The 22,364-nt window shown below is 37.6% G+C and overlaps 1 protein-coding gene across 1 annotated transcript in view; it reads left to right on the top strand.

Moving 5' to 3' along the window:
* COL3A1 (collagen type III alpha 1 chain) overlaps positions 1-22,364 on the top strand; it is a 55,188-nt gene that overhangs the window by 5,789 nt on the left and 27,035 nt on the right. Inside the window, exons 2-6 of the mRNA XM_009666273.2 lie at positions 12,206-12,417; positions 14,318-14,353; positions 14,912-15,028; positions 18,183-18,254; positions 21,782-21,847. Coding sequence (XP_009664568.2) covers positions 12,206-12,417; positions 14,318-14,353; positions 14,912-15,028; positions 18,183-18,254; positions 21,782-21,847 — 503 coding nt within the window. The remainder of the gene's footprint in view (positions 1-12,205; positions 12,418-14,317; positions 14,354-14,911; positions 15,029-18,182; positions 18,255-21,781; positions 21,848-22,364) is intronic.

Raw genomic sequence — 22,364 nt, 5'->3', positions numbered from 1 at the left:
GCTGCAGCCTGTGACCGTCACTGTGCTGCCCCATGCACAGCCCAGGATCCCCACGTGGGATTCCTGCTGGAGGGAAGGTTGTTTAGGGCCATGCTGCTCACTCTGACATTACCTCTCTTATAAAGGTGCCACAAGGTGACTCTGCAATTGTCTTTCGGTGACCATGCTGCTAATAGGTATGGGAGCCAGTTCTTCGGCTTAGTTACTGCTGCAGAACAGCAATACGGAGTTACTTTCTTCCATTAATTTTTTTGATGCACAGGGTTTGCAAAACCTTGCTTTTTGTTCTCTCCACAGTTTCCTTGACAAGAAATGCTGTCTCCCTGGAAGATCTCTGAGGAATTCCCACAGAATTTTCTAATTTTTCCCTATGCAGTACAGAATCAGACACTTTGTGATTTAGGGAAATAAATTTCATATGTTTATGTGTAGATTCTCATTGTTATGTGCAAGGACCAGGTCATTACTACTATTCACATTGCTCTGACGCTGTATAACAGCTTCAAAGATTAACCCTTACTTTATTCCTAGTTTTGGCTGATGGACTGATAATCTTTGCAGCAAGGTAACAAGTTAGAGTATTTGTAATGCATTGCAGGAGTAATTTTAGTAATTTTCAGTAATTTTAATGGTGATATAGATGTTTCCTAAAGCTGTCTTAAATGCTGGAAGGATGCAAGGAAGAATGAATTCCTTTTTGACTGTAAGGCAATGCATCTTTCACACAGAAGCATAGTAAATTGTATTTTGCATTTATATTTTCAAAAAATCACTCTTTTTTCTCATCTTGTGTTTCATAGGAAAGGTTCCTTACATTTTGTTGAGAAAATCTAGCCCACTGATTTTATTTATTTTTCTTTACTTCAAAACCAGTCCTGTTGTCTCTGAGTTCGCAGAGTCAAAGTTGAAATCTCTGCCTGTTTCATGTCAAAATGACAATGGAAAGCATGATATAACCCCCTCCAACAACAATCATTTGTTGGCTTTAGTTTGGGTAAACTTCAACTCTGGGACTTCTGGCTTTGTTTAATGAAAGTACAGCAGAGGAGATTCCTTTCAGATTAGTTAAGACGCTACTTCCATTTTCCCTCATTTACGTCAAACCCGTCGTTTAAACATGAACTATCAGAATGAGAAGGAAAATGGTACCCCCTTTAATAATATCTGCACATTTTCCTCTCTCTTTGATTCACCGTGAAGAGATGTCTGCCAGGGAAGAAAAAGCGTGCACAGGAATGTCATAATGTCGTAATAATGAACCTCATAATAATGGAAAGCTGTTTACTTTAAGGCTGAACATGTTTTGTTATTTGCAAAATCTAAGCCTTCACTTATAGCTACAGGGACACCCCAATAATTCTCGAGAAACGAGGGATAAAAATTGTAGATTTAAGACTGTAACTGACTTTGGACCAGAATGGCCCTCAACATAAGCCAGAGAAACACAAAGGTATCCGTAGCCTCTTGCAAGAGATACCAGTCCTGAAAGCATCCCTCCTTCCTGCTGCTTTTTTGCTTTCATTCAATTTGTATCTCACACTGGAGGGTGGCACAGAAACCTCTGCCCTCCTGCCAGGCCAGTAAAAGATTTTCTTCCATGGGTGCAAAACTTCTGTTGCTAGCTAGCTAGCAACTACGCTAGCTTTAGGCTCAGCTTTACTCCCAGCTCCAGCAGTGTGATGGACACTAGAATCACAGGAAGACTCTGTGCATGTTTGCAGTAGTAGCTGTAAAAGCAAGATCTGTGGCTGGAAGCTGCTTCCCACAGCAATTCAATATTAGCAATTCTTGGAAAATTTCTGGACATAATTTTTTCCCACTGAAAATCACACCCAGTGACCAGTCAGTGCATTAGCAGCCATGTATTGCAAACGTCTGTTCTTTTCCCCTGCTCCTTCTCTTCGTGCTGCTGCTTCTCTGTCTCCTCCTTTGCTTTCTTGCTGTTTCCTTTTTGGAAAAGATGCCAGAGTAAAATTGCAGCTCCTTTTCAAACAGGCACGACAGAAACAATTGCTCACTTGAATACAGCTAACGGAAAATATGGGAAGCATCACTCATTGTTCCTTTGATGTTCAGTGTAATAGCCACTCTGAGCATCAAAGGGAGAAAGAACTGCGCCCCTCATGTTTTCCTTTAGCTATAAGCAGTGAACACAGAAACACTTCTATGTTCGTGAGAGGCTCTTTTAACAAGTTGTGTATTTTTTGTGTGTGGCTTTAGATCTGCTGTATGGTGTTTGCTTGTCTCGCTAGCGGGTGGAGGCCGCTCCGTGCCAGGCGCTGAGGAGGAGAACGTTCTCGTGAAAGCAAACAATAGGCTGGTGGTGGGAACTGCCAGTCTTTGAGAAGAGCAACTGAAATTTGCTCCAATATTTGTAAGATTCCTTGTACGATGTTCTAAGCCTGTTGGTGGCTTAGATGTCGGCAGGGTGGTCCTCTTTTTAGATCCCTCTTTTTAGCATGAACAGAATAACATAAATGAATATACAAAAGAAGAAGAAAAGAGGAGTTCAAATGCAACTAATTCCTTTCCTGTTAGAGCAGCTAAAGAGAGAAAGCACGTTGTAAACTTGTTTCCGTGCAGAAGAAAAAAATAGATACAAACCTCTTCGTTTATCACATTTCTCTGGCTCAAGCTCTGCCATTCATACCTTTTAAGGCCTCTAACAGATAAACTCTGATAAATGTGGCTGTATCTGTTTAAGAGGTTATAGCCTCTCCCTGCTCCCCAGGACTGTTTATTCTCAGTCTGTGCCGGCAGACGTTATTGCTGTACAGAGCTGGGAGAGCTGATGCATGCCCGGCTTCAGGCAGCCACTTCAGTGCCAATGCTTCTGACCTCTGATATTAATAAAAATCAGCTCTGTGCTTGTAGGCAAAGGCTTCACCATGCCAAAAGTGTGTCTCTTCACCTGACACGGGCATTAGTTGGAAAAATGCTTAGGTTGTAATGCTTGAAAAATAGGGACGGAAATTGAAACTTAGAAGGTGGCCCCAAAATTAAGCAAGTGTACCCTGAGAAAAACTTCACAACATTCACTTTGGGAGCTTGAGAAGGCTGCCAGTATGAATGTTGTACCCAGTCATTTTATAAATAGCTATTTAATTTCCACTATGAGGCAGATTAAGAAGAATTCCAAATACTGCCGTCTGTATCCAACAACGTGTCCAAGATGGATGTGGGGTGAATTAATACAAACTGGAATAAGGAGTGAATGAATACAAATTGTTTTAAAGATGAAACTAGGGTAATGATGCGCTATGCATTCAGAATCTCTTTTTTTTTTTCTTGGCCTTCTTAATTACAAATATGTTTAATTTGTTGGCAGTCACAGATACGATTCTTTTCTTTGTATAGTATGCCAGAGTTCTTTAATCCATCTTTGGAATATAAAATGCAAGAACCAAATCCTTCACTTACTTCCAACTTCTGCAATTACATGGAATTCAATAAAATTGTGTGGGGAGTTGTTAGTGTAGGGTTTGACCAACTGCTGCTTTACTCACCTCTGATGTAAATTCACTACAGCCGTGGAGTTATATTGGCGATAACTTTGTCCAATGTAACTGAAAATGTGAATGATATTACCATATTCACTATACTGCATTATAACATTCCCCATCTGTTTCTGTCTCAGGAGAGAAGTATTGAATCAAACTGATTTCTTCCAAGGCAAACCATAGAAACAGCATTACATAAAATTCTTAGTCCTCTCATTCAGCCAAAGTGAAAAAGAGCATGTCTCCTTTTAATTAAATAATTTAATAAATTAATTTAACTTAAATAATTAACACATTTTAATTTTAATTACCTGATAAAAATTGCAAAGTTAGGCAAAGAAAAACAAAATCATACTCTCCCCTTCCCAGTCTTTGGGTTTTATCTTGCAAGAAGCTTTAAGTATCCAGCTTAAGGATAGTAAATTACAGTTCAGACTCCACGGTATTTTACATGAGGGTCTAGGTAGAATAAGTTGTAGCAATTATCAGTTTTAAATGGTTCACTTTCACTTAGTAGCTAAGAATCTGAATGTACCTTTCACAATACTTAGAATTTGTCAGACTGGTCTGGGAAACCTTCTTGTGCACGGTGACTTTTCCAGTTTTTCTTTCTTTTTGCTAGAACAGATCTACTGCAAGAAATGCTGCAAAAACTCTCCAACACTATGATCTCTCTGTAGTCCTCGCTAAAAGTAGAAATGCAAAAGTACATGTTTTTGACATATACCTTGGGGGGGGTCTTTTTTTTTTTTTTTTTTTTTTTAAATATCTGACAAAATGCTGTTCTGCATTTTGGTAAATTTTTCTGCTTAGTTGTTCCTAATAACATTGAGCATGGAGCTATTGCTCCTTCTTAGGAATATGTTAGGCCAGGTTCTTATGGGATAAAACTAAGATTGCCTTGACACTAGGACTCTGTAGAAGTCTTCATTGACTGCCCAAGGAGTGGCAGGATGTGTGTTTTAAAGAAACTAATAAACAAATCCATAAAATCATTAGTAATCACATCAGAGCTTTGAATTTATGTCAGATTCTGTTTAGTTTAGGATTTAGACACAAGTCTGTGTGCCATTTGGCCTCATTCACTGTAAAGACAAGGAGCACATTAAAATCAGATTACTGCAGAGTAGTGAGAATTTATGCCAGCACTGCAATTGAATAGCCACAGAGAAACTGATTTCAGCCTGTTGCTTATTTTTAGAGTGACACCAAATGGCACAAAAGGTGATGTGCCAAAAGTATATTGTAATGTGAGAGCAGAGGGGATAGAAAAATCTCATAGGCCTTTTACCAGTGTTTGGAAGAGTGACTGAAAAATTATGCAATTTTCTCTCTTAAAGGCGTTGAATGCACTGAATTAAGATTCTTATTTTCTGTGTGGCCTGTTCCAATGCAAAGGTTGCACTTATTAAAATGTTTGATCCTTTCAGATACTGAAGACCTTCAGCTCCTGCTGGAATGATTGAGTTATGCTCTTTAGGTCTCATCCAAAGCCCAGTAAAATCAAGGGAGATTCACCTAAATTCTGGTCAAACTTTTACCATTAGTCAGGCATGAGTGATGTACATTCTACAAATTGTATCAAAACAGATCTACCTCTAATAAAAAGGCAGAAGTATAAGTATTATCATCTGAGTTACAGGTTCTATATATTCAGAGAGGACTTCAGAGAGAAAATCCCAGAAAAACACCTCAGTACAGGATAGGTGTCAGGAATATCTTTCTCCCTTATTAACAACAAAAAAAGCTATGATACTGCCCAGGAATAGCTAGCAACAAAAAGAGTTCGACCATATATTGCATCCATGAGATTTTTTCCTCAAAATGATGTTTATAAATTCAGAAACAGGAATAACAGTTCTCTGAGCAACCTAAAAAAAGAAGCAATATCATACATATATACAGCATTCTGCTTTGTCCTGCCCCTAGAATGTCTCAGTTTGAAGTAGCTCAGTAGAAAGAACCAACCAAACAAAAAAACCCTCCTCCTTTGTCTCCCCACCACCAGTTCTGACATGAGAGGACTTTTCTTCCATTATTTTTCATGCTGAACACCAGCTGGAGCCAGTGAGGCTGTTGTGTATCACTATCACTGGTGGGATGTCACTGGTCCCTATTTCAAAGCAATGCTTACGTGGCATAGTGACCTTTAGAAGTTTTGTGAACGTCATCATTCAAGAATGTCAACATGCTTGACTGAATAGAGGATTTTGTGAAACTTATCTGTGCAAACAGAATATTGTGACAGATTCAGTTATTTTAGATGACATTACCTTTGAGATAAACAACAATTTTGTGAAGATAAGACAATTTGGTTCTTAGCATAAATCAAGTTTTAAAAGGTCAGGAAAAATCCAGTAATCTGCAAAAAGAAATGAAGATTTTTTGAGTTTTACTTAGTAGCAAATTTGCCATAAGGACATTTTTTAATCCTAATATTTCTGAAATTTCCAAAAGCTGCAAGAAAGTTTCAGCATTTAGAGCCTTATCTGGAATAATGGAAGGAACAAGCAATGATTTGTTTAAAATGCAAGTGCTTGATCGTACTAGTGTATACCCATTTTTTTTGTTTCATAATCTGAAAGACACATGGGGTACGTCTCAGAGCAGGAGCAGTTTGGCTACGTGACATAATGACGCTTGAGAATCCCTCTCTTTCTGTACCTTACCAGTGAAAGAGTATGCGTCTCCTTTCGGCAGTACCTCTGACATAAGAATATAGCATCATGACTAAACAGTATTATTGTATGCTGCTTCCTCTTTCTTGCTGTGCATCTAAGTTTAGAGGAATATGGCTGGGACTGGAGCAGTGGCAGAGCGGTGCAAATGCCAGCTGTTTTGGCAGAAGTGTTAAATCTAAAAATGTCATATTGGGTAGGCCCAAATGGGCCCTTACATCCTCCTGCAACATGCAGAATGGATTAAATCAGTTAGCAGACAGTTCCATCTGAGAAAATGTCTGTGGGCGCCACATTAAAAAAAATCCATGTTGTTAAACCATTTCTTTCGTGTATTTCCACCTCTAGTCATAACTCCTATGAAATAGAAACTATTTCAAACTTTTCCAGTACTCAGCACTTACCTAACTGAACAAAATTCAGACAAGCTAGACCATTTTGGCTTAGCAAGCCGGTGAGTTCATTATGAGAATCCGTTGTTTCCATTACTGATCACAGGACAGAATGAGCGTGTTTGGTTTTCTTATAAACATCATCATAATACCAGACAGAGAGCCCAAACCATTTGCTTCAAGGTAGACATTGTGGCATTCTTTTCTGCTCGGTAAATGGAAAGCAGTGGTGTTTCACAAGCTGGGATGGAGTCCTAAGCCTACTCCAGTATGTGGAGGAATTATAGCATTTCCACTGAAACTGAGTAATGTATTTCGTTTCTACTTTGTCCATTGTTTAAGCAATATATACAATGTTGTTTTAGTATATCATAAATAGACGTACTTATTATAGAAGAAATGTAAAAACACTTTTAAAATTAGTCATGCTGTAAAGCAAATGGCCAAAACCAGGTCAGAATAAGGAAGCATGGGCTTCATACTGTTTAAGGTCCCTGAAAAGCAACAGAAAGACTCTTCTTAGCTTCTGTAGACTTCAGATCTAGTCCGATTTAGAGGCAAAGCTTCTGATCCTTCGCTTCAATGCTTTTAAAAATCTTTCTTTGCTCAGTTTTAAAGACTTGATCTAATTCACCTTAAATTAATAGCAGAAAGCTTGCTTGATTCATTGTGTTTGTGAACAGATTTTAACAGATCATAGTTCTCTTCTTCAGTTTTGCTTCTCAAGCAATCACCAAACTGCTGCTGAAAGACAGTGAGTCATCCATGTGTGGACTGTTGCCCTCTCTGAGGCAGAAGCAGACAGGTTCAAGATGTTCTTTAATTTCTAACTATTTAGTCACAGCTCTGCTAATGGGATATGTGAATCTTTTATTAATGTAATAGCTGGAGTTTTTACTCTGTACGAAGTGGAAAAGCCTGTGGTTTTTGAGGATACTATTAGGAGATTTTTCCTTTCACCATACAAATGTGGTTAAGTCATGATCAGAGTGCCTGCACAGGTACAAAGCCAAAAGCGACTATAAGGCAGGTGGGATTCTCAGGTCACTGCACTCGATAAAAAATTCCCATTGACCTCTCCAGAATCAGAATTCGGTCCTGTGTGACATCTGTCAGTCCTACCAAGACCATTTTGTTTTCCCCTGTAAATATTTGGACTCTCTTATATACCACTTTCATAGGTCCTTTGAGACTAAGTGATAATTTTCTTTTCAGCTACGCCTGACAGGTCTGCTTACATACTGCTTCTAATCTGCTCAGCAAATGGGAAATAATTGTTACCCTTTTTTTTTTTCTTCCTCATGTTTGGCTTACCCAGGGAAATGCGCTCACAGCGAGACATCGAAATCTTTAAAACTGTGAATGCTCAGGAAATAGCATAAATGCTAAGTTATTCAAACTTTCAAATAGAAAGCTTTAATGTTTGCAATAGCTGTCATAGAAATTAAGTTCTGTACAGCCACCATATTTAGGGTTTTGAGAAGTAAAATAAGATTTGACATTGCTATTAGCTAATCCTCTTCAGTTTTAATATTTTTGGAAATCTTAGGCTAGTATGTCTGTTTAAAAATCAGTAAGAAAAATTGGTTAAGGCAATTGTGTGACTGTCTTACCACAAGTTTCGAAGTAGGCAAGTCAGCTTTTTTATAAACTTATTATTCTTATTACTTGCCAGTACTTTAGCACAAATCAGCTTTCCAAAGTATTTTGGAGCTAATATTTAATCTTTATGAGCAATGTACAATGCATTATGTCATAACATGCTGACACACAGATCTACATCTGAGCACAGAGGGGGTGTCTTGCACAGACTAAGTCATCCCAGATGTAAGTTTCCTCTGGAAAACTTATTTAATACTTTCATTCTGCCAAAGGCCACAACGATTTTCACTGCAGCTCTCCTAGCTTATTTCCTAACTCATTTAACAATGTCCAGGGAGTTAGAAACGAGTATGAATGTCATTATATCCAGATGTCTATTTAGCCTTTCTTTCTCTTTCTCTTTCTTTCTGTTGAATGATGCCATCTACTGTAGAATAACTGAATGACAACCTTGTAAAAACGCAAGGAAATGTATTTTATTTCCTTGTTACTGTAAAAATATAGCAGTCACTTTGTGAGGCATTTTAAATGTATTTGATTTTCATTGCTATCATTGGCTAAAAAGAGGGAAAGGTGAACATTCTCAATATGAAAAAATTAGTCACTGAGAAAAGGCTCTGTTTCAGAAGAGGAACGGTTATCTTGAGAACAGAATCTTTTCTAATCAACAGTCCAAAAATATAGGAATGACAGCCCTTTTCTGCTTCTCGTTGGAGGTGTCCTTATAACTGCAAGGCAGCAGAATCACGTTTCTGGAAAAAAAAAAAAAAAGAGAAAGGATTAGTAAGGAGTACGAGTAAGGATTAAGAAAATTTTGAAATACAAAAATGGGAATTCTTGGATATTCCTTCATAAGAACCTTGCAGTCTTAAACACTTACAGGTAAAGAAGTCTTGTTGTTTTGAAAGGAGAAGAGAGTTACGCTGAGAGCTGAGAATCTGAACGGTAAAAATTAGTCATCAAACAGGGAGACATCTTATGGGTACAGAAGTATGTGTGTGCACTCCGCGTTTCTATGTATGTGTATGTGGTTCATATAACTGAACATTGCGTATGTACACACAACAGTATTAAGTTCCTTTAGGTGTATATAATGACGTTTTTAACAATTTGGTGTAAACTAAGTTTTGCCTTAAGGAAAAATGGTCTCTTCACTTCCTCATTATGTTTGTAAATGAGAAGACTATTTAAACCTGCGGAGCTGGAAAGCACGTAAGTGGGTGAGTGCTGAGTACATTGCTGTAGAGTGAAGTGGCTCTGCATCCATCTGTGCCGTACAGAGTATATCTGACTATCTCCTTTTCCATGGATAACAAGTTCTAATCCTCCCAGTAGCTTTGAAAGCATTCTGCCTTACGCAGTGTAAGGCTTTCTGGGTCTTCTTTTATACAGTGAACCACTCATGCACATAGTTACTCATCTTTTGCAGCCTTATAATTCAGTTCTTTTCATGAGTGATTAGAGAGACTATAAAGAAAATTTCATTCATAATACAGTAATTTTTGTTTCTAAAATACATTTCAGCCTTTTAGTGTATGACAAATAAAAATATTATCCATTGTCTTTCTTCTAGGATTATAAAATGTTTATCAGGAAACATTTGTCATTACTTTCATCAAGGTTGGGCAATTTGTTTATTCACGAGTGAAATTACTGGTTTATTATTATTACATGAATTATTGGTTTACTAAAAGAGGAAAATATTTCTCACAGAAACAGTCTGCAATTAATTAAGCAGGAAATCAGTTTATTTACCTGGGATCCACTGACATGATTCTGCTGTGCGAGAGCTGGGAAACCAAGCAACTTTTTTAGAAACTAAATCTTGCTTGATAGACTAATCAAGGATGTCTAGGTACCTACATGAAATAAATGTTACATTTCTCTTTAGGACTAGTGGTTATTAGGCTGTGGCCTTTGAAGTAGCATCTGATGCTGTGACCCTGGATCATGGCAGGTGTTAGGAAGATGCTATCCTGGAAATAACAAACAGTTCCTCTTGGATATAATCTGAAGGTCCTGGTGATGTCCAAAAGGTGGAGAAGCAACAGGAATAGAAATAAGTGAATTTCTAAGGGATTAAAAAGTATAGTATACAGCTGAGAGGGGACTCATTTTCCTGTGCCACTGGGATGCTTTAGATTTTAAGATTTTTATATTGTTGAAGCTTAAATGCTGGCTACTGCTCCAACATGAGGCACAGGGGGGGGAAAAAAAAAAGGCTTGAAAATATCTGAAAAATATACCAAAAGATACCTAAAGATTTTTGCATCTTGTTTTTGTTCTAATCAAGCTAGTGGTCAAGGACAACTCTTAACCACAAGTAGTGTCAGTCTTGACAAGTTAACGTTTTCTAGTTTGCTGCTTTTATAATTGAAGTGAAGAATGAGCTTAAGTTAGCGTAAGCAGCAAGTCCATAGAGGAGTGGAGATGGAGTTAAAAAAAAAAATCCTGTCCTATGCTGGGCCCTATCCCGAGATCCCCATTCTGTTTCTCCACTCCGCTAGCCAGGAGGTCTTGACTCTACTGCCCTTTGCCCTTATATATGAGCTCAGATGAAGTGCCAGGAGAAGGAGAGGAACTTCATGGAGGACGTAGCAGAAAAAAGTCAGGTTAACAGGAAGGAAAAGCAAGAGGACGGGACCAAAGTCTCCAAAAATAAGTTCAGTTAAGCATGTGGGAGAAAAGAAGGTGGACTGTTAAGGTACAAAAGACAAGAAGATTACTGCTGTAAGCAGTAGTGGAGAAGGTAAGTAATGGAGTTGAAAAATGCCGTGTGTGAGGAAAAGAAAAAGGGAACGCATAACTAGTAAGACTAGGCTTCAGTAATAAGTTTGGGCTCTGTCTTGCACTACATGATTAGGACATTATGACAATTTGATGGTATTCGGAATTTTCTATCTGGAGCCAGGGGTAACTTTAATGGCAGAGCTTTGAATGGCATGTCTTGAGGTTTATTTTCTTTTTGAAGATTAATTTAATCTTCATTACTTACTCAGATAGCGAAGATATTAGGACCGTGCAGGTACATAAACAGCTATTTCTCTAAGATTTTGTGTTTTAAAACTGAATTATTTGTAATTATTCATGGAAAAATTCTTTTTTCATCAATCAAGACACTCACTGATACTTACATTTGTAATCTGAGACTTCTTATAAGTTCCATAAAGTTTACTAGGAACTTAAAGTTTACTTTAAAGATGTAAATAGTGTTATTTTTATACTGCTTTCTTAAATGACTGGAGCTTTCTGGATCTTGTTGCTCAAAGAAAATACAACCAAAAAGTTGAATGTTTGAAGCTGTTCTTCAGCATCCTCTTCAAATTTGTTATCTACAACAAATTTAGTCACTGGAATAGCTGTTGGAAGGAATTCACAAAGCCATGAATAATATGGATGAATGACATTTTTCTGAAAATACACACGTGTAACATATGACCAGTCCAGATGACATATTTATTGCAAACCATTTGGGCAAGTAATGAGAACGTTCTTTTAGATCTATCCCATATGTCAGCTTTCAAAAAATATTTCGAAAACACTTAATTCTGTCTACTAATGCAAGGTGCTAGCAACAAAAGTTCAGGCAGGATAGATTGCTTATTCTGTATCCATGTGTTAGTGCTCATGTTGGCATATGGGTGCCAATGACACATCTATTTGAGAGTTTGGCCACATTTGCTTTTCATCTGCAGCAGAGAATTCAGTTGCTAATTACACAGTAATGCTCTCCTACACTAAAATTACTCTAGGCAGAGGATTACCACAGATTTAAATGGGCTTTGGATCAACTCCAGGAGGTTTCCGTTGATGTCTACAGGAATCTTACAAACGGATTCAGAGCAGACTCTGCAATTGATGTAGCAGATCCTTCCAGTGTTTGAAGAGAAGTATTTAGACTTTTGCTTCACACAGACAAGCCGTATTATGGTAGAAAACAAAACACACTGTACAAGAGCTTTCATTTTAAGCATCTTTGATTTGGACAATCCATTTGAACTATTATTGAACGTTATTTTGTCTTTCTTTCCAGTCGCCCTAGCAGCATGTACCCATCTTGGCCAGGTTTATGCTGACCGGGATGTTTGGAAACCGGAACCATGCCAGATCTGTGTGTGTGACTCCGGATCTGTTCTCTGTGATGACATCATCTGTGATGATCAAGAGTTAGACTGCCCCAACCCAGAGATTCCCTTTGGAGAGTGTTGTCCAGTTTGTCCACAAACAACACCACAACCTACTAGAGTAAGTATGTCCTCAATACCTGTTATTTCAGAGTTGCGTTCTTCTTGATCCTTGATAACTTCAATTAATTTTCATTTGAATACTCTCAACTGTGTTTATCACTTTCTGACTTCAGGTAAATATTTAAGATGGGCAAATTATGCCAGATAAGATAAAAAAAAAAAATCTGAACTTTCACTGAATTTGAACTAAAATTTTATCAAGATTGAAAAATCTTTTTTTGCTAAATTCATAAGACATTTCTTTCCAAGTCCCTCCCCCCACCCCCCAATATATCTCTGTACTTCTGTATTCTAGCAAAGAATTGGTACCAGATCTGATAAGATACCAATTATTTCTTCGGTCTCTGCAGCCTGAGGGCAAGAAGTCCCAAGGCAAAAAGCTTTCAAAGAGTGCTTCAACACAGTTTTACTTAGAAAACAGATAAATAGTAAAAAGGGGCAGAAGGCAATAATTAGCCATTGCATATTTCATTTTAAGGAAAAGCAGAGCAATAATGCAGGCAGCTTATTTGTTGTATGTTATATATATGCTTAATCTGTATCCAAACCAACGCTAACACAGAGGTAAAGAAAATTAGAAAATTTTCACAGCGTGATATGAATCTGCTTTTCGATCATCTCAATTCTACATCATCGTACAGTGTATTTCCTTTTGTGGAGTGATTACTGACTTAATGCACAGTAAAGGAAAGATAATTCAGACCCTACAGCTGTAATTTGTCATTGTCACAGTATTTCAATATCCCCATTTTCAGCAGGAGTAAGAATTACAGAGCACTAATATAAACAATGATATATGGGCATGCATGAAAAAAAGGGGACACTACATGCATATAAAAGAGAAAGAAGAGAGAGAGGTGTGTATAGAAGAGGAAGGGAGAGGATGTGTGGCATATAGTATACTACAGCTATGTAGATAGTATATCTGCTCAAATGTGAAATGTCGAATACAAATAACTGACCTAGTATCAGTTGCACCATGCTAGTGCAACTATAGTGCTTCCAGAACTACCTGAGCTAGTTTGCAGAAGAGTTTGCACAGGCATGAATGAATGGTACATATAAGCATACTGGAGTTTTTAAGCATGAGTCCCTCCCTTGTTGACTCTAGGACTTGCAAACTTTCCTCCTAGTAAAGGGGTTTTTTTTTTTAAGCTCCTGGGATAAAGGTTGTTATTTTGGGGCTGAAATTCCCACACTGAAATCCTATTTAATCAGTTCTCCGGTCCCTGATAATAAAGGATGTGGAATACTTCCTCCAGGCTGACTTCGTTATATGCAAATTTGGTCAGCCCTGGAAGCTGACTTGGAAGCTTCAGTCTGGAAGCTGACGTACAGGGAAATTCCACCTTGAAAGATCCACGATCTTTCAACTGAATATCCTTTGCTTCCATTAGCAGTTGAGTTCATAAAAGGCCTGTTCTGAACTATTAATTAAGAATCCAGATAGTACCTTGAAATTGCCTTATTCATCAAAGAGTAAATAAACTAGGGGAAGTAGGTGTCTGAAAAATAACACTTAAACTGCATTACTTCAGTTATTACATATGTTTGTTAATTGACTTAGAAGGATACAAGAAACCTGTCCCTTACAGATTTTCACAGTGCACACCTGTCCCCATTGTAGTCAATGGCAAAGCTCTGCTGGTTTCATTAGTGCCAGGTTTTCACCTACAGTAGATGTATAACATTAGGGATGCACCATGAAAATGCAGATGGAAGACTGACAAAACAAATCCCACAAAACCCCAGCTTTTTAAAATACTGAAGTGAGAATAAATGGAATTCATTTGTTAAAACCGTATTCCAATGTTTAACTGTGTTTTCCCCTTATTTATATATTTATCTTCAGTTTTTTTTGTTTTGATTTTCTTTCTTACTTTTCCATTTTTTTCTAGTCTCCAAACGTCGTCCGAGGTCCCAAGGGAGATCCTGTAAGTGCAACTTCATTTTTTTCCAAGAACACTAACAAAATCCAGAGCCAATTCATGCAGTGCTATATAGTCCGTTAAACCCGCTGAGATATCCAGCTTTCACTCATGTCTGCCCTGTCTGCAGACTGTGCCATATAGTTATTTTGAAGTAATCTCATTAGCTTCAATAGAACGGTGAAAAACAGAGAGAGAGAAGAATTTAGTCCTAACTCTATTACATTTGTTACCTTTTTTGTTATATTTCTTCCCAATAGAAAAAATATATATATGTGGACTTCATTAACAGTGTTAATTTTACATTCAGCATTTGACCTGTTTAATATTTACAACGTATATGATCCAATATTAGCTGCAATAAGGCTCAAACAGCTAATAACTTTGAATTTTGTCCATTCTCTTTATCTCTCTTGAATTATTGAGGTGTGACGTTAGTTATGTCTAATGCAGAAAGCTCTCTATCGCAGTCTTGCATAATTTGTTATAAATGAAAGAATTTGTCCCACATGCACTTGCACCTAGAACCAAGCGTCTGTATTTGTTTTATTTGTGTCTTTGCAGGGTTCTCCTGGTATTCCAGGCAGAAATGGTGCCCCTGGCCCTCCTGGACAGCCAGGGAGTCCTGGAGCTCCTGGTGCCCCAGGGATCTGTCAGTCATGTCCCAGTGTAAGCGGAGGTGTAAGTAATCACTATGATTCAGCTATTGTGTTGTTGCTCATAAGCATACAAAGCAATATTATGAAGTACAATACCCAGTGGACATCCACCTTTTTCACGAAGCGCGTAGATTAGGCTCTCTTGGGCTGATACTTGCGGTGCTACATGGGTGACTTATAAAGATGAGTAAAGAATGAATGAGTAGCGAACAAACCTTGACTATCTGTCAGCCTTTTCCAGCTTCTGAATATACCGTCTAGTGAAGGTGAATCAGCACAGTGTGAGAAGCAGTCTGCGTCTAGAACACACACATAGAAGAGAAAAATCTTAGGAAAAATACAGTCAATAGCAAAACTTCCAATGACTTTGAAAGATCCATTCTTTCACCAGAAAAGCCTGAAACAAATTGGAAATAGGAGGCATCCTGTGACCTCTGAGTCACAATATTGTCCCCACTGTTTGTTTTAAACAAAACATAGAAGGGAGACTTTCAAAGGCAGTCAAGAACCTAGCCCTTGCTACCTCCTCATACACTTATTTTTCAATGGCGTCCATCTCATTTGTGCCTTTGAAAAATGCAACTGAGAACTTTTTATTTGTTCGTAAGGTTTGGTTGGAGTGCAATTAAATCTCTATCTTATCTGATTTCTTAAAACTTTTGGGACTAGAGCTGTCAAGACTTTATATTACTCAGACTTAATCTGACTAGGAAAAGTTTGTGCAGGAGGAAGTATATCCATTCAAGCTGAATGGTTAGGGAACTCCTATATTTCTATATTTTATCTAATCCTGTTTAATAAAGAAACATTCTAGAAGACTGGACTGAAACTCAGGTCTTCTGCCTGTAGACAAATGCCGTGTAAGTGCTGTTGTTCACGCTCTTTCTTGTATTTTGTTTCTGGCCCACTCAATCTTGAATTCTCTTCTGAATGGCTGTACAGCATCAGCAAGAAAGCGCATGAGTTCTCACTGAAGGGGCGGTTGGGTTGTCACTCTGGGATACCTATGATATGGGTTTGAATTCCTTCACACAGGTAAAAGGTTTAAACCTGGGTCTCCCGCTTCCTTGCCAATTTATGTGATCATTGACTAAGTATGAGTAGCCTCATAGCACTGCTATGCGAAAGCAGTGACCATCACTACATTTTACAGAGAGCTCAGGATGTTAGACCGTTCTGGGCCTCAGGCTAAATCCTCGCAGAGGATATAAGCAGAAGAATATGCTCTTTTTCCTGACAGTACATAGGTGTAAGTGAGGCACCAAGCTGTTCACCATCTCTTCCCTACCTCTCCGAAGTACTCCCAGGGTTCTGGTTATGAAAAAGAGCAGAAGTGTCAGCTACCTATGGAACATTTCATATAAAACCCTATGACACCTGTGCAGCATAGACACCTCCATGATTAGTTGGCTAGTGAAGAGGAGATTTTAATATTGCAGCTTCAGATTTAGATGCCCAAAAATCTGTGTAAGTCCTACTTTGGACATCTTCTAGGGATATAGCTTGTAATTTTTAGGTACAACCAGCCTTGGTACTTATGCTTAGCAATGTAGAATAATTAAGGAAAATATGTTCTTCATCTTAATGTTTTCTACGTGTGGCAGAGTTCTTTGCTGTACTATAAATGGTTCGTGCTATATCATGGAAATTTTTTACTAAAGATTCTGTGCAATTAATTTTGTTTGGAGGGTTGAGTCACAGCTACTGGTTAGTTAAGAGATCACATTCAATCTCATGTGAAATTGAGCAAGCCTAGCTTTACAAGATGTAATTGCTTTAGCACAAAAGTATTAAAAATTGTATGACGTGACAGTTGTTACTTGTGAACATAAGCCACCGTTCATAGTTCCCATATACTCTTCCCACTTCCAGGCAAGCCGAAAACTGAGGAAAGATGCCTTGTTTTTATGTAGTTCTTGGTGATTACGACTAAAGGACTGAGCTTTTGGCAGTCGTACCATTGCTTGATTAACCAGTCTCAATGTACATCACAATAGTATATCAAAAGAGCTACTATTTTGGATGGGCAGATGCAGATAGAAGCAAGGGGTATAGGTTGAATTAGTGATCTACTCCAGTGCTCTATTGAACATATGCTGTTGAATCCTGAAGATGTGGCTGATACCAGCAGAGCAGGATTCTCCTTGTGCCTAGCCAGTGAAGAAGCTGTGTCCCAAGTGGTCTGGGTTATCACCCAGAACACTGTATGTATTCGAGCTTTTCTACTTGACCGCATATGTGCCAAAGATATTTAAACTGCATTGATGCTATATTATTCAACTCATTTCCCTAACATGCTAACATAATTAGCGTAATAAAAACATTATATATCAATTGAAAGGCTAAATTAGAAGTTTCCTGAATAACTGCCTGCAAAATCCATTCTTTTTCTTAAGCAGTATTTTATGTAAAAGGAGACATCCAAAATGCTATCTGCTGTCAGAGCCGCATAGGAGATGTTTTCTCTTCGTGTTTTGGATAGAATTTTCATCGTTCATTTCAAAATGAGTTGGCATAAGCAATGAGGCTTGACTGCTGGGGCTCAGAAGTCATGATTGTTTTTGATTTATCTAGAGTAACATAATGAATGGGAAAGGAGAAGGGGAAAGAGAAAATGATAGATTTGTATGGTCCTGTTTATGAGGTGAACAATTTTATTTGTAACTCATGGAAGGACACACATACACATAGGTGAGAGACTTTCTGGTACAAAATGCTCTGAAATGAGACATTCATTAGCCACAGGTGGAAGAAATGAAGAATGAATAAATTGTTGCACTGCTTAGACCATTGGCCCAAAAGAAAATATTTCATCAACTTCTTTGAGAGAAAACTAAGTCCTACAGAAAAGAAATTGACAAAGAAAATGGGGGGAAAAGCTTAAAAGGAGTCAAAGAAGAAAGAGAAGAGGAGAAACAGTGATAGTTTATTGACTCAGCTGACGCCCAGCTGTCAGCAGGAAAAGAGAGTGCATGCAGTGTAGGGAGCTAACATTACCATGATCGCAAAAGAAATGTTGGCTGGGTTTCTCTCATGGATGATTTTCAACTAAGGGCAGCTAGATGTGTATGCAAATGAGTTATTTCTATACATTTGCCTTACCAAAGTAAGAAAAGGCTTAGAAATAAAAAGCAAACACTTTTTTTTTCTTTTTTTGTTCTTTATTTCTGTTACAGAGTTTTTCTCCACAGTATGACTCCTATGATGTGAAGGCCGGTTCAGCTGGTATTGGTTACCCTCAGCCCATTGTAAGATGATAGTCTTTTCTCTTTTCTTTCTTTTTTAAAAGAACAATTTTTCTGCCTGTAGATTATACCTTGGATGTCTATCTGTATCCTGACTTGAATTTAATACATTAAGTTTTAGTTTAATTGTTGCCTGTAAGTGAAATGAGATGTGAGGCAGCAATTTCCTTGGCCACATCATTCTATAAAGTAACTATAGATTATGTCTTTTTCTGCTTTTTCTTTCACCCTTCCTTTTCTCACCTTCTCCTTCCTAATCTCTCTCGTGCTACCTCTTCATTTATCTCTTTCTCCCTTGTGTACCCTCCTCACTTACTTGCTTTAGTATTCTTCTGATAATTGCTTCCCTCTCCTCCACATTTTTACCTCTTCCGCTGTCTCTAATCTTCTTTTATTCTTTCAGCTGCGCTCTGTCTTTCCTCAGTGTGATATGATGATTCCATACTCGTTTAAACTTCCACAACTCGTATTTGCCTGATAACAAGTGGATAAACCCCTTTTTTTCATCCCAGATGCAGCCAAAGTTTTTTCACTTTTTTAATTATTGTTATACCCACAGCTATTCAGACTGTACTAAGGATGCTGTATTTACCTGTTAGGCCTGGCACAAGCTTTTCACAGGTTTTTTTAGTGAGACGAAACATGGATTCTCTGAAACAGTTATGCATGAGCTATGCTTCCTCTATAAAATACGTGTAAAAGTTGCACCTCATGATTTTTCTTTTAGGCAATAGGATTTATAGACATTCACCACCAATGGCATGGAATGATCTCACAGTAGTGATATCGTACTGATATACAAAAGTGTCTTTCTTGATTCAGGAATTTTGCTATGTAAGGGATGTGGTGGATTACTGTTATTTGAGACTGGTTACTGCTTCGTTAAGTATAATGAAATTTCTAATGTCAAGCTGCATAACAAGGCTTGGTTATCACATGTTGTAATATATGAAGGTTGTTCCAAGCAAACATGTTCTTTCTCAAGGTTTCGTAAGAGCATATTAGTAAATTGTATTTAATTATGACAACTGTTTTTGCTGAACTATAGTTCATTATTTTCTCACCTTTATTTTCATTCATTTATTTCTACCTCATAATAAGGTCATTCATGCATTGGTCTCATTCAGCCATTCCTTTTCTTACTCATTTATTCATTTATTCATGTTTCAGCTCCACACAGTTTTCACCCACAGCTTACCATATCATGTACATTTTGCTACTGGTGTCTTAATATCAGGTGTGCTGAACCAGGCAGAAAACAGTGCTACCCTTCAGTTTGACAAACATGGTTGCTCCTCTGTATTTTGGCTGATCATTTTTCCCTGAGATGCTCAGTGATTTCTTGTGTCCTGATCACTATACTTTGGTTAAAAAAATAATTAATTGGTCACCCTAGAATGTTTTCAACTAGAATTGGCTATATATTTTCACATCATACGTTCTTTTACGTTGCATCATGCAATATGTGAATCCAAAGTCAGTAACAGAGCCAACGGGACGAAGCTCACTAGAACTAAATAACCTTTCTCATTAAGATTATATAGATTCTTCCTGTTCATTTAAATGAATACCCAGAGATGAGATAACGTGGAAGAGTAATAAGAAAAAAATGTCAGCTATAGCATCAACATTTTTCCGTGGGTGGTTACCATGCCTGGTATTGCATTAGTTGCACATCTCTCCATTACTGTATTTGCTGTGGCTTTCCATTCCATGTACACTGATTTTGAACTTCACATCTCAATTTCTGTTCATTGGCTGCTATTACCTTCACATATTGGCTTCTTCTCTTTCTACCAGTGCGCATATTCTAACTAAAGTATGCTCATTTATTTACAGTCTGGAGACACTGACAGCAAGCAAATGTCATTCCTAACTATGAGTTTACCTCCTCAGCCCCCACTTTGAAAATAATAGCATCTTGTTTGTTTAGACATATGTTTAATCAATTGATTGCAATGGATGAGTTGCCGATTCCAATCCATGTGGAGTCCAGATTTAGTTTGTACCAAATGAGTTCTAACAGTTAACACTAACTGCTCTGCCACTTTCTGTATTTTCTGACATAGAAAATAGCAACTATTACAGCAAGTCTCTCTTTTTGACAAAAGAAAGTCTGTGAAATAGTATTAACATAGCATATGTACAGTATTACACTATACTGCATATACTAGTATAGTATTGCTCTACAATTAACCTTGTGTTATGCAAATTGGCTTGGTGTAACATCTGTAATATATTCTGATACTCTGTGACCATATCCATGAAACACATGATTCCCAATATTAAGCTATGGAAGGTGTTGCCTACATTCCAGACATTCCTACGTTGCTGGAATTGCAGCACATATGGTGTTTCTCATGCAGTTCATATAGTTCCATTGTGTGGGCCTTTTCATATTCATGAGTTGTTTGATTTAATAAAACCATTTTTTAAAGAGCTACATCAGTAAATCACTGTACTAATTTTCAAATATTTTATGTTTTGCCATATGAAATGCTTTTGAGGTTGTTGCTACTATAGAAGAAGAAGTAGAAATACTAGCATTTTTCCAAAATTTAGAATTGCCTTAGTTATATTTTATTCCATTTTTACCAGCTAAAATATGGAACATTTATACAGATTTGAGTTTTTCCATACGTATAATGAGATTTCATCCTCTGAGTCCTTTGGTTACTCCAGAGAGCGTTTATTTTTTATGGCTTAGTACTGTACAACTTCAGAAAACAAATTCATTAGTGAAAACACATACCTTGCTGACAAGTAACAAAGATATGGTTTTAATTCAGTATACTGAATTAAGTCCTGAGAAGTCTAGGGTTGTAAACTGCTTACAGGATATGTTGCCAAGGCACATCTTTCTCTTAAAGGAGAAAATATTATAGCTAGAAGAAGCCAAAAGACTCACCGCTTCTCGTACAGAGTTCTTCTAATGGTTTGTACATGTGTATGTAATGTAACTCCTAAATGCAAATGAGAAATTTTTTTAATTAGTTTTAGAAACCAACCTCAGGCAGCAGTACACTAGCGTGCAGGTTCACTAGCACGCTGAGGGTGGAGGGTTAGGGCAACAGAGCTCAGTCCCACGGTGAGGAGACTGAACCTCGTTTACTCTGCTTCACTCATTAACAGTTCCAGATATCTGCTCGGTCAGTTTAGCTAGCTGAAAAGCTAAGCCGCAAGTAACTTTTTGGAGGTCTAGAGAGGTGAAACAGTGACCAAAAAGAAAAATTGCAGCTTTGAAAAAGTCGCCTTTTGGAGTAACTAAAGCTCTATGCTACTGCAAAAAGTAGCAGTAGTTTACTTTCTGAAGGGACTGTAAATACTAGGTGGTGTATGTAGCAACATATATGTACCCTGTGGTCTTTTTACTGCACCAAGTACGTGTCACTGCGGATTTTTCTCTCTACTAATAAGCATTTACATTGAAAATTATACTTCACAGTTACTGGTGACTATTGAAGTTACATTAAGCTTTGCATATATATTACACTGATATAGTGACTACTTTTTTTTAATCCACAATATAGAGTGGCTTTCCAGGACCTCCTGGCCCCAGTGGCCCCCCTGGCCCACCTGGTCATGCAGGTCCACCTGTAAGTAAAATTGATTCTTTTCTTAAGTATTTCTTCTTTTATATGAGCTTCTCCTTTTATTTCTCATAAATATTAGGTACATTTTCAACCGAAAAACCTAGATACTGTGAACAAGAATTGTATGATTAGATGTCATGTTCTGTTCTTGGGCTGTACCATCTATGTACGACCAAGAACCAATGACTTAGGGCCATATGCTGTACTCATTTAAGTACATGCACTCACCCTGAACTCACTCACATTCCATGGGATATCAGCTGAGGCTGAGTTTTGCCTTTAGAGAATCTTAAAATATACCGCAGTTTTAGGAATTATAACAAAAGACCATAATGTTTATTCATATAAAAATTTAACAGTTGGTAAATGAAACTGGAAATCCCAGTACACATTCTATGAGGACGCAAAGGATCTGACATTTTTAAAGTACATCTCCTTTTAGAGAAGTGGTTTTAATTTTTTTTTCATAGATGCATATCCTGCTTGATTCTGACAATTTCACCTGCTTTTGGTCATTTGG

This window comes from Struthio camelus, chromosome 6, assembly GCF_040807025.1.
Source record: "Struthio camelus isolate bStrCam1 chromosome 6, bStrCam1.hap1, whole genome shotgun sequence".
Classification (NCBI taxonomy): domain Eukaryota; kingdom Metazoa; phylum Chordata; class Aves; order Struthioniformes; family Struthionidae; genus Struthio; species Struthio camelus.
Note: the sequence above shows the minus strand (reverse complement) of the source record. Positions and strands in the feature narration are given on the sequence as shown.